Below are 16041 nucleotides of genomic sequence, written 5' to 3' on the forward strand. Positions count from 1 at the left end.
AATTGTGCATCTCAGTGTTCTAGGGCCTTTACCATTTATATGGGTATTTTATTATATTTCTCCTATTTATTTGTCCTATGAGCAGTCGGCCAGCCCTAAAGGCAATCGGCCAGCTCACTGAGGCACTATATAAGCTATGGCATGCTCATTTTGGGCATGTAAATTTTCGGAGTTTAATGCTTATGCAGAAGCATCATATGGTTAATAATATGCCGCCTCTTGAGTCTCCAACAAGACATGTATGTGAGGGGTGTATTTTGGGAAAGATGCAACGAAAACCATTCCCCAAAGATGGAGCTGTTAGAGCTGAAAGTAAATTACAGCTCATACATAGAGATGTATGTGGTCCAATGCGGACACCATCCATAGGGGGGCATCTTTACTTCGTCACATTCATTGATGACTACTCCAGGTTTGCTTGGGCTTACCCCTTGAAAACGAAAGCAAATGTGTTTACATGCTTTCGACACTTTGTAGCAATGGCTGAAAATATGTGTGGATGTAAAGTCCAAACACTCCGCTCCGATAGAGGCGGAGAATACATGTCAAATGCATTCAAGGATTATATGCTTCAAAAGGGCATCAAACACCAATGTACTGTGCCTTATACACCGCAGCAAAATGGTGTAGCTGAAAGGAAAAATAGATCTCTCATGGAGATGGCAAGATGCATGGTGAAAGCACAAAAGTTGCCTCACAAATTTTGGATGGAAGCTATAATGTGTGCAACTCATGTGTTGAACAAGTGTCCAACAAAAGCTTTGAAAACCATAACACCATTTGAGGCTTGGTATAGCCGAAAGCCAACAGTGGATTATATGCATACATTTGGGTGTTTGGCATATATGCACATGTGCCAGAACAACTCCGAACAAAGCTAGATGACAAACCAATAAAATGCATTTTTGTGGGCTACAGAAATGAGAGCAAAGGATACCGTCTTTATAATTCAACTACACGAAGGATTTTTGTCAGTAGAGATGTGGTATTTGCTGAAAATTCAAAACAGCCCATGTACAGCTTGTATAAAAGTAATGATACAGGCATCAGGACATGTTTGATGGACTTTTACCCATTGCAATTAGGGGGGATTCAGATCAGCCAGCCCCTACACAAGAAAATCCTCATGTAGAACATGTGGAACAGCCAGCCATTCAGCTCCCTTCTATGGAAGAAGTGGAAGATCTTGTCAGGGAAAAGCAAACAGCCATAGACACAGCCAAGTCAGTGCCAAGATGGTTGCGGAAAACTTTGCAAGAAAGCAAACTTGCAACTCCACTCACAGGTAGAACAAGGGCTAGTTTCAGCCATGCTTTGAATATACATCGTGGGGAGTCTGCATTAGCAATGGGTGGTCTCTTTGATTCAAAAGAGCCTTCTTCTTATGAAGAAGCACATGAGAATGAGCATTGGGTGCAAGCTATGCAAGCTGAAATCTCTTCTATCATGAAGAACAATACTTGGGATCTTGTGGAATTGCCTAAAGGCAAGCATGTCATTGGAACAAAGTGGGTGTACAAAGTCAAAAGAAAGTCCGATGGTACTATTGACAGGTACAAAGCAAGACTTGTGGCTAAAGGCTACTCCCAGAAAAAGGGAATAGATTATGAAGAGACTTTTGCTCCTACTTCGAGAATGACCACAATAAGATCAGTGATTGCATTGGCTGCACATAAAGGATGGAAAGTGCATCAATTGGACATCAAAACTGCATGCTTAAATGGGGATTTACAGGAGGAAGTATATGTAAATCAGTCCATTGGTTTTGTAGTTCCTGGTGAGGAACATAAAGTATGCAGGTTACACAAAGCATTGTATGGGTTAAAGCAAGCTCCAAGAGCTTGGTATGATAGGATACATGCTCATCTAACCAGCCAAGGTTATGTGAATAGTCCAGCTGAAAGCACATTGTATGTGAAGAAAACCGATGCCGATATTCTCATAGTCATCTTGTATGTAGATGACATGCTCATTACAGGTACTAGCAAAGCACAAATTTCAGATTTCAAAGCTGATTTGAAAGCTGAATTTGATATGTCAGATTTGGGACCTTTACACTACTATCTCGGCATACAGATGATGGCATTGTTATGCAGCAAACTAAGTACATAAAAAGTTTGCTAAAAAGGTTTCACATGGATGAATGTAAGCCCATTTCTACTCCAGTAGAACCAGGTGTACGGCTTACTATGCATGATATTGGAGAGCCTTTTGAGGCTGGCATTTACAGCCAGGCAATGGGATGTCTCATTTACTTGTGTAACACGAGGCCAAACATATCTTTTGGGGTGTCTTTGTTAAGCAAATTCATGCACAGCCCAGGCACAAAGCATTGGCATGCAGTCAAACGCATTTTTCGTTATTTTAAGGATACCCTGGATCTTGGTTTGTTCTATCCAAGGGGGGGCAACTTGCAGCTTTATGCATACAGTGATTCAAATTGGGCTGGTGATTATGATACCAGACAATCCACCAGTGGGAATTGTTTTTTTCTTGGCAGTTCATGCATATCTTGGTTGAGTAAAAAGCAACCCACTGTTGCCACATCTACTTGTGAGACTGAGTACAGGGCAGTCTTCACAGCTACAGTAGATTGTGTATGGTTGAGGAGACTATTGGCTGATCTTCGTGAGTGTCAGCAGACACCCACCACCATTCTCACTGATAGCCAGAGTGCTATGGCCGTGGCATGAAATCCAGTATTTCATGCACGTACCAAGCACAGCAGATCTATTCACAAAGGCTTTACCTCGAGAAAAGTTTGAAGCTTTCCGCAAAGCTTTGGGCTTACTCTCATACAGAGAGTGATCTGCTACCTTGTACAGGTTCACACTTCCACTACAGGGGGGATTTGTAGGCATATGCTCACTTATGGTAGTGCTATGTGTGAACAGGGCTTAACCAAGGGCACTTTTTCCCATGTGGTTTTTCCCCTTGGATATCAAGTGTGAAAGGACACTCTACATATAATATTTTGTACTTCTATATTATATGGATGTGGCACACATGCAAGGGTTGACTTGCATTTTGTGGATACCACACTTTTGGCTCTCTCTCTTTCTCTCTCTCATTTCTGTGTGTGAGCTTCTCTATCCTGCACCTAAACCTAATGTGCACGTTTGTGTGTGTGAGTGTGTGAGTCCGACACCAACAGGAATCATCCTCGTACTCATCTAGTTCTCCAAGAAGTGGTGGCACCTCAACAGTGGAAGCTGGAACATGCTCATCAAAGACAACATCTTTGCTGACAACAACCTCGTTCTGCTCTAACCTGTAGCCTTTGGAAAGAGAGTTATATCCCACAGAAACAACCTTTTGGGACTTTGAGTCAAGCTTCCCCCTCTGCTTCTTTGGAATGTGAACACAGGCATCGCTCCCAAAAACACGAAAATGGGAGACATCTGGTTTCTTGCCAAAATAAGCCTCATATGGAGTCATCTTAGGTACTGAAGTCATTGGAGATCGGTTGAGGGTATGGACAGCCGTAGCCACGACCTCTCCCCAAAGGGGACAAGGAAGATCACGATGCTTCAACATCGTCCTCGCCATCTCCACCATAGTTTGGTTCTTACATTCAACTACTCCATTCTCTGAAGGCAACCCTATATTGACTAGCTCCTGCTTGATACCATGCTCTGTTAGAAGAAAACTCCCTTCCTTTGTCAGCCCGAACAATCTTTACCTGCAATCCATACTCCTTTTTTCCACCATAACATGCCAATCCTTGAACCGAGCAAAAGCTTGGTCCTTCAAGGAAAGAAAATACTCAGATTTGAACCTCCTACGATCATCCACAAGCAACATGAAATACAAGAAACATCCCACAGATGGGGTCTGCATAGGTCCACACAAGTCAATGTGCCCCAACTCCAAAGGTTTCGAAGCCCGCCTAGTAGCCAGCTTCGGAAAAGACTCCTTGTGCTACTCACCACGAACGTTAGAACTACAGTGTCCCTGCTTGCTGCCAATATCTGGCAAGCCATCCACCATCTGGTCCCGGAAAGCCCGCCGCAGTGCATCCACCTTCAAGTGGCCAAAACGGAAATGCCACAAATAGCCAAGCTGAGTACCTGTCAGAGAAGGATTCATCACTCGCATCTACACTTCCAAGGAAATCCTCTTCATGGGCGATACCCTACTATACAAAGAAGCCAAGTGCTGCCAAATCCCTCAGGCCAGTGTCATGTGTTTGACGTGATTGATCACTTGGGGTGTGCAATTAAGGAAGATGAAAGAACGCACATGGGCATTGACACGATCCCACAACTGTGCCTGAGCCTCCTGCTCTTTCCTAGTAGAAAGTGAAGGCTCCTCCTCCTCCAAACTCTCGCCTTGGAACTCCAACCACAATGAAATTAGCCAAATCATAAGACTCTAAGACAGACTCCATATTACCTTCCAAATGCCATAATTGGTCCCATCCAACTGTCAGTCCACCGGGAATGTCCGAAGGGTGGGGATCTTCACATGCTTCTCAACCATCTCGAGCAAATCTGACATCTCGAGGATTCACAAGGTCTTGTGAAGGAAGGGTGGGTGGGAAAAAAATGAAGAAGAGGCTGCAACTGCTATGCAAGGTGGCTGTCTAGCAACAATGTCTGCCTTCTACCTCCTCCTCCACGTCCCGAACAGCCCAGAAATTCTCCAATCAACACTAGAAAACAGCAAAGCCTCAAGCTCTCACTGTCTCCAAGCTTCAAGCCGTTGCGGCTCTGATACCATGTCCGAATGGGCAGCGAAAATGAGACAAACTGCTGTGAGAGAGAAGCTGTATAAACTCTACTATATACACGTGATCCGATACAATGAGAAGTGGGGGGGCAAGGGTGGTATATATACCACCCTGGGGCTGCTGGTCGGCTAGCCTAAAACAAGTCGACAGCCCCATGAGAGTTCCACAACTGGATAAAATCTAGTTGGCCAGCAGAAACAAAGTCGGCCGGCAAATGATAGGCCACTCCTGGGCGGCTAGCAAATCTACAGCCCGACAACAGAAAAAAACACCCCCCCATGGGTCTTAAAAATAGGGAAAATGGACAATGAGGAAAAAATAGAGAGGCACTCACTCCAGGAGGGCACACCCACAACAAAGGCCCTCACTCCCTACTACTGAGTAATATGTATAGATAGGAGATGACTGCTAACAACCACAACATTGCAGATGTGTTTACAAAGGCGTTGCCTCGAGAAAAGTTTGAAGCTTTCCGCAAAGCTTTAGGCTTACTCCCATTCAGAGAGTAATCTGCCCTCCCATTCGGAGAGTAATCTGCCACCCTGTACATGTTCACACTATCACTAAGGGGGGATTTGTAGGGTTATACATATGTCGTAGTGACCCGTGTGAACGGGGCCTTACCAGGGGGACTTTTTCCCTCTAAACATCATAGAGGGTTTTCTCCCCTAGACATTTGGTATGTCAAAACACCAAATGGTAGTGGTAGTGACCATGTGTGAATGGGGACTTACCAGGGGCACTTTTTCTCTCTACACATAGAGGTTTTTCCCCCCCATACATTTGGTGTGTCCAAACACCTATACTTTTACATTTCGGGTTTGTCCTTAGGGTACTTCTAGTTGTACACATCTTATCACTTCATTCTAGTATTATCCACACTTCAAGCTCTCTAATGCTCCCTACTTTGTGTTCTTGCTGTTTTGTGTGTATCTCTACTGAACATTAGGGTTTCTCAAAACCCAACAGTGCCCACACATTAAAGAGGGTTCACATCATCAAAAGGGTGCCCAAAGGTTGCTGCCCATACATGGGTCCCTTGGGCCCCGGGCACTCGCCAATGGCCAATGCCCAACTTTAATGAATGTGAACAACAAAGGTTATAAAACCTTTAAAATAATACACAAGGGTTTAATTGAATACTTACCACATGTTCACATGCCACAAACCATGTCAAAAAATAGGGCACTCGCATGGTTCACGGGTAGGCGTCCCCTGCTTGTGAATTGGACACGTCATAGCAGGCAGTCACACAAAATCAGTTTCAAGCAAGCAGAGATGTGTGCACATGTATTACGCAATGGATATATCTCTCGTTCTGGGAACCTATAAATAGCACGTCTTCCCGACCATGGAATTGGCTCAGTGGAAAACCTAAACTAGAAACCTTGACAGTGGGTTCAACAACCTAACCACACTACAGGTGACACGAGCCCAGGCCTCCTGTAGGTGACACGAGTTTTAACCTCAGTACGGGCGCGACACGAAATAAGGCAGAGCGACTTGGGTGGCCAGATGGTGACATCAGCACACTGCATATGGATGACATCAGCACACTGCATAGGGAAGACGAAGAAAAGGGAGGACAAGAGAAGGGAAGGAGAAGAGGAGAAGGATAAGGAGAAGAAAAGGTAGGAGAAGGAGAAGGAGAAGGAGAATGGAAGGGAAGGAGATAAGAAGGGAAGGAGAAGAGAAGAGAAGAGAAGGGAAGGAGAAGAGAAGAGAAGAGAAGGGAAGGAGAAAGGAAGGAGAACGAGGGGAGAAGGGGAGGAGGAGCTCACGGGCTGTTTCAAAACATTTTGTCCTTAAATAAAAAACCAATACATTTCAAAAAGTCAAAATATTAGTTTTCAAATATGATTAGAGCATTTAGTGACCATTATATACAATGCACATTGCATATTATTATGGATGACCAAAAAACGTAATGATTCATGAAGAGAAGGACAAGACAAGGAGAAGACAAGGGAAGGAGAAGGGAAGTAGATAGAGGGGAGAAGGGAAGGAGAAGGAGGAGCTCACATGCTGCTTACGGGTTGCAAACAGGTGCACAAAGGGAGGCGAAGCAGCTCACCAACAGGCAGAGACCACGCGCATGCAAAACGTAATGCAAACGAGCAAGAATTTCTTTCTAAACCCTGAAAAAATGGACGAAACAGGTTTCACAGATTTCATGTTTAGCACATTTCGTGAGGATGCAATACGTTGTGTTCCACCAACATAAGATCTCTTACTCTGTCTCACCGCTCATCCACGTCTTGGGGTGGAGGCTTGGCTCGCCACTATGTGCTGACTGGCATATTGCCATTGCTGCAAAGCACCATGAGAGTCTCAGCATCACTGCTCACGAGATTGCCCAGCTACTCCACAAGTTTGGCGTAGGATGGTGCGCCTCTTCACCCTGGACCACCACAATGAACACTTTACAGCTTGTGGTACAGCGGTGTGAATGATGGAGGCACAGACCAGCCATTCACTATGAGTAGAATGGCATTTGTCAGGCTCTTCATTAATCCAACCAACATATGTCCATCTGGCCTGCTCACCAGGTGCCCAAAATTCCATGCTTGCCGACAACCACCCCTGATCCCCCCCTGGGAGTTGATCATCGGTGTAGCAGTATGGCAGATTCAGCAGGCCTGGTGCTGCAAGACCATCAATGGATCGGCAACACCTCCTACAAAGTACACCTGTGCTATATGGACCGACCTTACTCACGCTCTTTGGCCGACCTTACTCACGCTCTTTGGGGCAACTGGCAGCACATTCACAGGGCAGCTCCAGGGCTATGCAAGAGAGGCGGTTTGCTTTTCTACCCACATGCAGCCCTGACCAGGGGTAAAGGCAGTATCATTGGGTATTAGATGCCTCGAGTGTGGCTACACCCCCCCCCCCCTTCTCCCTCACATGTAATCTCCCTCCAAGAGCTTCATCCATGAAGGCACACCCCCTTCCCGTTTCCTGTTTTGCAGACTTTACCTCTCGTTGATGTCTGTATTCACTCAGTATATTTTCTCTTTACTGATCAAAGGATCTTGTTTCAGAAGGAAAAAATAATGAGAGAAGCGTGAAACAAGTTTGACACTTGGTAAAGAGAACAAACCAAATCAGCTATATACATAGCATGTTTGCTTCGCTCATCCTTCCTACATTCTGTTCAGGGTGGTGGTTTTCAAGTGCATTGACACATTTTGCAGCTCATAGCTATAATACAAAGGCTTCCCCCGTACGATTTTCCTTCTACTTTGAGTGCCACTCAAAGCGATTAGCACTGTCCACTTCCCCTGTAATACTTTCTTTCTTCTGCTCAGCACTGAGCAGCTTAATTGGTCAGTTTTGGGTGTAGAAAGAAACTCACACTCTCATCCTGTCTATCCATAATGAGTCTTGTGTTCCATTTTCCTTTGACAAACTTGATTTATTACTTTCATTCACTATCTTAATGCAAATAATGTTCATCTCCACTGTCATGCTGTTGTAAAATATTCCCATAACAGTGCCCAGTCCACCACATTGTCAGATACTTCCGAACTTATGGTCTATCTGAAAAACTGCATGTGAGGTACAGGCTTCGAGCTTGCATGTGCTCATATCCTCAGACCTGCAAGCTGTGTATTAGCTGAAAGGAACTATAATGGATTCAGCAAGTATGTAGAAAAGATATATGCACTGTAGTACATAAAATTTGTAGGATTCAAACATCACATTCAACCAAATGATGTGACCAAAAAGACAAATTAACCCAACCTTTCTGCACACGGAGTTCTCCAGCGCTCTGCCTCTTCACGGGTGCTCTTCCATTTGCACTTTCTGCAGCTTCCTTTTGCTTCTGCTTTACACTGAAGAGTTTGATCATATTTGCAGGAAAAGCGTCTACATCAAAGAGGAAACAATTCATGACAAAATGTTATTTTTAATTTTGGACTACAAGTAGAGGGAATAAAAGCGACCAAACATCTCTCTCTCTCTCTCTCTCTCTCTCTCTCTCTCTCTCTCTTTCGTGAAATGGTGTTTTATATTATATGTAAAAATGTACATCAGCCACATGGCTCACACAGAACCTATGGCCCCAAAAAAACCCCCACAAAAGATCCTCTAAAGGATCATGACCATGCAAACCTGTACACTAATAAGAAAGCCTCCTAGCCAAATAAGCATCCCAGATAAAAGTATCGAAGATGAGCCAGCCGAGCCGCCGTAGACCATAACGAAATAACATCTGTATCCAGTAGCTGAGTTGAGAGAAGAGAAGAAAACTGCCAAAGCAGCAAACCGCGGATACGTAGAATGTGCCCATGTATTCCACACAAGGAATCAAAGATGAACCCATTCCGTGTAGTCCAAATATGCCAAAGTCCTGTCCATCTAAGGAAATGGGATATCACAAGGTGACTGTCCGAAGTAATGACTTGAGGACAAATCCCAAATATCCACTGATAAGCCGAAACAGTAGACCTCTCTATTGCCTCCCAAACGCGAGAGACAAAAGACCAAATCCGACGGGCCACTAGACAACTCATGAACAGATGCATAACTGTTTCAGTGCATGTCGTGCGGAAGAAGCAAGAGGCCAATGTAATTTTACGACGGCTGAGCTGATCCCGTGTAGGTAGCCCTCCCACCAACATCCTCCAAATGAAAACCTTACCTTGGTAAGGGAGTTTAGACTGCCAACCACGCATAAGAGTTTTCTACCACCATGATTTAGACTTGTGCAATCCCCACACCTTATTGGCCTTGGCTAAAACCCAATCTTTCTCTGATACGAGCTTATGATAGACCTGGTTAGCTGAAAGTGATATCAAGTCACCAGATTTACATAGTGCCCAATCAAGCCAAGGCTGATCTGCAGATGGCCGAGGCAATGGAGTAAAAGGCTCAACTGCATGCATGATGTCAACCCATAGTGGCTGAAATGTCCGAGGAACCCTAAAGTGCTGCCCAATACAACGAAACGAATATGGCCTGTCACGACCAGGTATCACAGCATCTCGGATTCTAACCAAGCCTAACCTGACCATGCGGTTGAGTCGTATGCGTGAAGCATCTCTGTCTGGCCAAACAATGACACGCGACTCCACAAATGTTTCGAACTACAAAGAGTTCAAAAGTAGTCTTTCATGACCAGGATCCCACCGAGCCAATAGTAGAACTTCATGCCAAGAAAGGAGAATATGCGATAAAATGTGAGATGAGCGAATACGGACAGGATGAGTCGCATTCACAATGTCCCACCATGAAGCCTGCACACGTGTTCGTCCATGTGACAATCCCTCCAACTCAATCAAGTCACGAGCCATGAATACCCAAGGCTGCTCCTGCAATCTCTCTCTCTCTCTCTCTCTCTCTCTCTCTCTCTCTCTCTTCTTTTTTTCAAAATGGTTGGTTGATTAGATTACGAAAATGTAATACAAAGCAAAGGTCACATGACCAGCTATACAAACATGTACATAGAGGCCGTCAGACCGCACACACTAAAAGGCCACATGAGGCATGCCCACCATACAAAGAGCATGTAACCAATGGTCAGCTTGCGCCCTGGTGATAACATGTGCATCGATCAAAGAAGAAACTTGCCAAAGCAATAGACCAGGAACACGCTGATATGACCTTTCACCCCTGATTGTGAATCAAAGATGAAAGCATTTCGCATGAGCCAATTATGCCAAAGACCCAAGAAGACCTCATGTTGCTGATTGTTCCCCCCGGGCTGATCATGTCCAAATACCCACTGCCTGGGTGACAAAGTGTGTCCAGACACCATTTGCCACACTAAAGAGATGAGCTCCCATATCTGGCAAGCCGCCGTGCAAGAAATAAACATGTGCCGACTAGATTCTGGACAAGTCTAACAAAAGAAACGGTTGCCATTCGAAAGTCTCCAACGCCAAAGGGCAGTGGCCGAAGGCAGGCCCCCAACCATGACTCGCCAAATAAACACTTTGCCCTGAAAAGGAAGCTTGGAATGCCAACCACAGAATAGGATGCGCTTCCACCAGGAGGCCATTTTCTTAACATTCCATACTTTATTAGCGTTTTCTGCAAGCCATCTCTTCTCTTGGACCAAAAGATGATATACAACATTAGCGGAAGCCTTCAACAGCCTGGTCTTGTGACCCAACACCCAATCATCCCATGCATGAGAAGAATCCATCCTAGGAAGGCGCCCTAGAGACTGCACTTGTTGCTGTAACTGCAACCAAATACACATGTAACCTCGGGGCACACGAAATCTATGACGAGCATGGCGGAATGATAATTCGCAGCTGCCTGGGCAACAAAGTATCAGACATCCTCATAACACCCAGCCTCGCCATACGATTGAATTGCTGTCTACAATTATTCTTCTCTAGCCAAGTAATCACATGAGAGGTGGCCAATATCTCTGCAAGCAGCTTTTTTTTTTTTTCGCTCGCTGAAGCTCCCGCCCCCTCTCCCTACTCGCGTTGCTGCACAGCGCCCGTCGCCCTCCCTGCCTGCTCGCCCCCTCGCCTTCCCCTCGCTCCTCGCGCCTCTCCTTGCCCCCCCGCCTGCCTTTGCTACTGCGCCCTGCATTGCCCGCCGCTTTTCTTTTAGCCCCCCCCCCCCCCCCCCCCCCCCCCCCCCCCCCATTCGCTGCTGCGCCCCCTTCCGCCTGCCTTCGTTGCCGCCGCCCTGCTCTGCTCGCCGCCCTCCCTCTCCTTCGCGCCCCCCCCCCCCCCTTGTCTTCGCGCCCTCCTCCCCTCTGCAGCGCCTCATCCCCCCCCCCCTCCCCCAGCTCGCTTTCCTCCCCTCCCCCTTGCGCGCAGCTCCCGCCCTCCCCCCCCCTTTTAGGGTTTCTCCTTCGCCTGCTCCCCCCCCCCCCTCCCTCCTTTTTCTTGCTTCCGCCCTCAGGGGGTTTTGTTTTCCTTTTTGCTCCGTCTTCCGTCTCTCTGTGTGCAACGCGATTCCAGCAGGATCCCGCCTTCGCCGCAGCTTCAGACTCTGATGGAGGCTCCTCCCGCCCCGCCTCAGAGGGACTCATCCGCAGCCCCCTCGCTCGCCCCTGAGGACACCCCCATCAGGCTTTCTCTTTCGCCAGAAGAGGAAGCGAGCCTCACGACAGAGGTGGAACGCCTCCAGGCTCATTCCACCATCTGCCGTATAGTCGGCACTCGCCCCAACAGAGGGGAGATCAGGGATCTTCTTCAAGCCCGACTTCTTGCAGATGTGGGCAAGATCCTGGATGTACAGCTCCTGGGCCGGGGACATTATCAGATCGAGTTCGAGGCCGCCCAGAGCGTTGCCAAGGTCCTTGCCATGAGTCCCCTTGACATCAGGGGTGCTCGGGCTTTCTTCAAACCTTGGCAGCATGGATTTGACCCAGTAGCGGCGGAGCAAGGAGAGCGCCTTTTCCATGTTACAGTTTGCTTCCCTGGACTCCGCCGGGAGTATCTTCCGCTCCTCTCCAGGCTCGGAGCATTGGTGGGCTCGGTACTAGAGACCGGCCCCTCAGCGGCTTCAGTGATGGCCAGAGCAGCTGGGCTACCTTCGATCAGAGTGTTGGTATCTGACATCTCCTCCCTTCCTAAGGTCATTCAGCTACCTAGGATAGGGGGGGGATGGATAGATCACAGAGTGGAGTTCTCGGGGCTCCCGAATCAGTGCTTCATTTGCAGGCAGGTCAGCCATCTGGCCAAGGCCTGCCCTCGCAGGAGACCCCGACCCTCACCACAACAGCAGGCTACTGATGGCCCGCCCACAGATTCGGCTCGGCAGGGTGCCTCCGGGACACCTGCTCAGGCCACAGAGACCTCGGAGTGGCAGCCTGGACAGGGGCGCCGCCGAGGGAGACAGCCACAGCAGCACGCCCAGAGACCGCTGCAGCAGCAGCCACAGTCTCAGCCTCACTGGGTTCCCGTGAGGAACAGCTTTTCTCCCCTCCAGGAGGAGACCCCCGCGGCGACGACTGAGGACCAGGAGATGCCAGCACCCCCTCCTTTACCCCCCCCACCCACGTCCCCTCCCACCGCCTCGCTTCCACCATCGCCTCATCCCGTCCCCGCTCCAGTTTCGGCAGCAGCTCCCTCTCCACCCCCCTCGCCCCCCCCTCCTCCCCCACCGCCCGCCTCACCTTCCCGGGAGGCCCTGGCAGTCCCCTGGCGTTCACCTGCAGTCCGGAGGGCGCTGAGCACTGACCTCGCTCGAGCATCAAAGAGGAGACCTACTATGCCGATTCGGGCTTCACGGATTTCATCTATCCGCAGTCGGCTGAGTTGCCTTGGCATTAGACAACGCTCGGAGGCTTTTGATTATGCCTTCACACGGCTTTTTGGAGCAGAGGCCCCCCATGAGCCAGCACCCATCCGAGTTCATGTAGTGATACCTCCGGCCCGCGGGGAGGAGGCACTAGACTCAGCGGTGGCCTTCTCGTTCCCTCAGTGTGGCCCTTGCGACCGGGAGTGGACTCTAGAGCTCGCTCTCAGCACTTTGAAGACTCAGGCAGTTGACTTTTCTCATCACATGAGCGATCTGGAGGTGACAGATGTGATAGGCCGACTTTGGGAGTTAGCTCATTTTTTCTTGGATGCCGGGAGTGTGGATACCTCAGGGATTCGGCATTTGGTCGTGCGCATAGTGGCAGACTTAGCACGCGACCCTGGATATGTGTGTATACACAAGGTTGCTCTATCTGAGCGGGAGGCAGTCGCCATGGGCCACAGCCACTGGCGCCTGATCCGGGATTCTTGCAGTACACCAGGCGGGCAGATTCGCAGCCGCTCGGATGGGGACTACTCTCCATCCAAGCCGCTTGCGAAGGCCCGCCGTACGGCTGAGACGGCATCCACCTCAGCAGGGCATCCATGAGGATCATCTCATGGAATGTACAGGGCCTTGGCGGAGCACACTTTATACGCTATCGTGGTTGCTTGAGGCAGGAGCTTCAGAGATGCCTGGTTGGTGGCAGCATTGATATTTTGATGATGCAGGAGCACCACTTGGGTGAGAGCAGGATCCGGAGATATGGTTCGGTGATGCTTGGTAGATGGGACACTTTTTGGTCTGCAGGGTTTGGTCCTTTGGGTGGACAGGGAGGAGTATGCATGGTCATTGCAGATGTATGGTGGCAGGCCATTGTGGATCGAGGCATCATTGTGCCTGGTAGAGCACAGTATGTCATTCTGAGGATGCATAATGAGCAATTGGGTGTGCTCAACGTCTATGCACCCAATCATGCTAGTGCCAGAGCAGAGTTCTGGACCCAGGTTACGGATGCATTGCCAGAGGCCGCACATTGGTGTGTCGGGGGAGACTTCAACATGCTTGAGGACCCGGCAGATAGGGTGGGAGGCAGTCATGTTACAGTGCACGGCACGGAGCTTGCAGCTTGGGACCGGTTTTGCATGTCACTGAGGATCACTGATGCATGGCAGCATGGGGCTTTCTCCCGGTCTCAGGACAGTCTTAGTTTCTCTCGGTCGGATCGCCGGCAGGGAGGGACTAATCTATCACGGATTGATCGCTTTTATGTGGACGACTGGTTAGGGAAGCGAGGGGCTCCGTCGGCATTCTCGCTGCTGGCACCTCATTTTCAGATCATGCGCCAGTTATATTGACATTGGAGGAGGGGACACGGGAGCCCAGCTTGCAGTTGAGGATCCCAGAGAGGGTACTTACAGATCCCAGTCTCGCTGAGGACATTGAGAGGATCTGGCATGATAGTCAGTGCTCTGACCAGGATGCAACGGGCCAGTGTGCCCAGGGACTCACCGATCTTAGCTCTTTTCTACACGCTGCAGCTTTGACACGACTGGGAGAGATTCGCGAGCGGGAGCATCGGCTGAGACGCAGCCTTGCTTCGCTACAGCGCCTTCAGGAGCAGCAGCCTGCATGTGTGGGTGGCGTCCCAGCTGAGCCAGGCACGCCAGGAGGTTAGAGAGGTAGAGAAGCAGAGACGAGTTTTACTATCGTCGTCAGGCCTCTCAGTGGACGCAGCTTTATGATAGAGTGACTGGAGAGTTTTTTGAGATCACTGGACCCCGTCATGCACGAGCAGGAGTCCGCCAGCCTGGTAGACCGGATGGATCGGTAGCTACAGAGCTCGGGGAGATCAGAGCCATTGCCACTGCATTCTATAGAGACCTGCTTTCAGCGGAGCCAGCCACAAAGGATCGAGATGTTTGCAGACAGACTGTGTGGGCCCATGTGCAGAGGAGGGTCACAGACCGTATGCGTACAGTTCTAGGCGCGCCTCTGTCAGAGATTGAGCTTGCCGAGGCCTTGAGGGTCTTGCCGCGACATAGTTGCCCAGGGAAGGACGGACTGACGCCGGCCTTTTTTATGCGCTATTGGGACCTTTTGGGGCCAGGCCTCCGCAAGGGCTTTCAGCATGTTTTGGACACTGGGGTGATGCCGCAGAGCTTTTCAGAGGGCTTGATCTATCTTATCCCCAAGGGGGAGGGAGTATCAGATGATATTCGGCATTGGAGGCCTATTACGATCCTCAATACTGTCTACAAGGTCTTAGCAAAGGCCTTGCGTTTGAGAATCCAGCCCTTCCTGGGGGAGTTGATTCATGCTACTCAGACAGGATTTGTCAAGGAGCGCAGTATCCTTGACAACATCTTTACTTTCTGGGAGGCGACGGCCCGAGCTAGATTTCTTGGTGAGGACTTGGTCGTGATGCTTCTCGATTTTGAGAAGGCATACGATAGAGTTGATTGGGGTTTCTTAGAGGGCACTATGCTTCGCCTGGGCTTTGAGCCAGGATGGATCAGAGGGGTGGCGGCTTTGTATTCCACAGCTCGCAGCCAGGTGCTGATTGCAGGAGGACGGGGGCCGAGTTTTGAGCTGACCAGATCACTCCGTCAGGGGTGTCCCCTCGCCCCTTTTCTTTTTCTCTTCTTTGCGGAGGCTATGAGCATGTTTTTGACAGCCGAGGAGGTTGGTTTGAGAGGACTTCAGCTCCCAGTCCGCGGGGGGGGGGGGGGGGGGGGGGGGGGGGGGAGACCTGCTTGATGCTGAGTTTGCAAACGACACAGGCTTATTTTTGCATGGCCAAGAGGCCAATCTTCTTTGGGCAGAGCAGTCGCTCCAGGGTTTTTAGTGCAGCTTCGGGAGCATTGATCAATTGGCGCAAGACAATGGCCTTTTGGATCAGTAGTGCTCCCACTCCGGCATGGAGCCCGGACCCCGGTTTTAGATGGATTCCTCCAGGCACAGCAGTGCAGTATTTGGGATGCCAGATTGGCCTAGATTTGTCACCTGAGCAGCAGATTGCCCCGCTTCTTCTGAGCATTCGGAAGAAGCTTTTGTATTGGAGTAAAGCTCGACTATCCTTGGCTGGGAGG

General features: G+C 49.2%; 1 protein-coding gene across 2 annotated transcripts in view; it reads right to left on the reverse strand.

The window, feature by feature from the left end:
* Nucleotides 1-16041, reverse strand: part of LOC147610359 (NEDD8-conjugating enzyme Ubc12-like) — a 67443-nt gene that overhangs the window by 15806 nt on the left and 35596 nt on the right. For both annotated transcript variants that reach the window (XM_086786091.1, XM_086786090.1), the window contains exon 2: nucleotides 8480-8605. In XM_086786091.1, the coding sequence (XP_086642217.1) occupies nucleotides 8480-8588 (109 nt within the window). In that variant the 5' untranslated portion in view covers nucleotides 8589-8605. The remainder of the gene's footprint in view (nucleotides 1-8479; nucleotides 8606-16041) is intronic.

This window comes from Cibotium barometz, chromosome 49 (assembly GCF_041138505.1).
Source record: "Cibotium barometz isolate CiBa-2024 chromosome 49, ASM4113850v1, whole genome shotgun sequence".
NCBI lineage: Eukaryota > Viridiplantae > Streptophyta > Polypodiopsida > Cyatheales > Cibotiaceae > Cibotium > Cibotium barometz.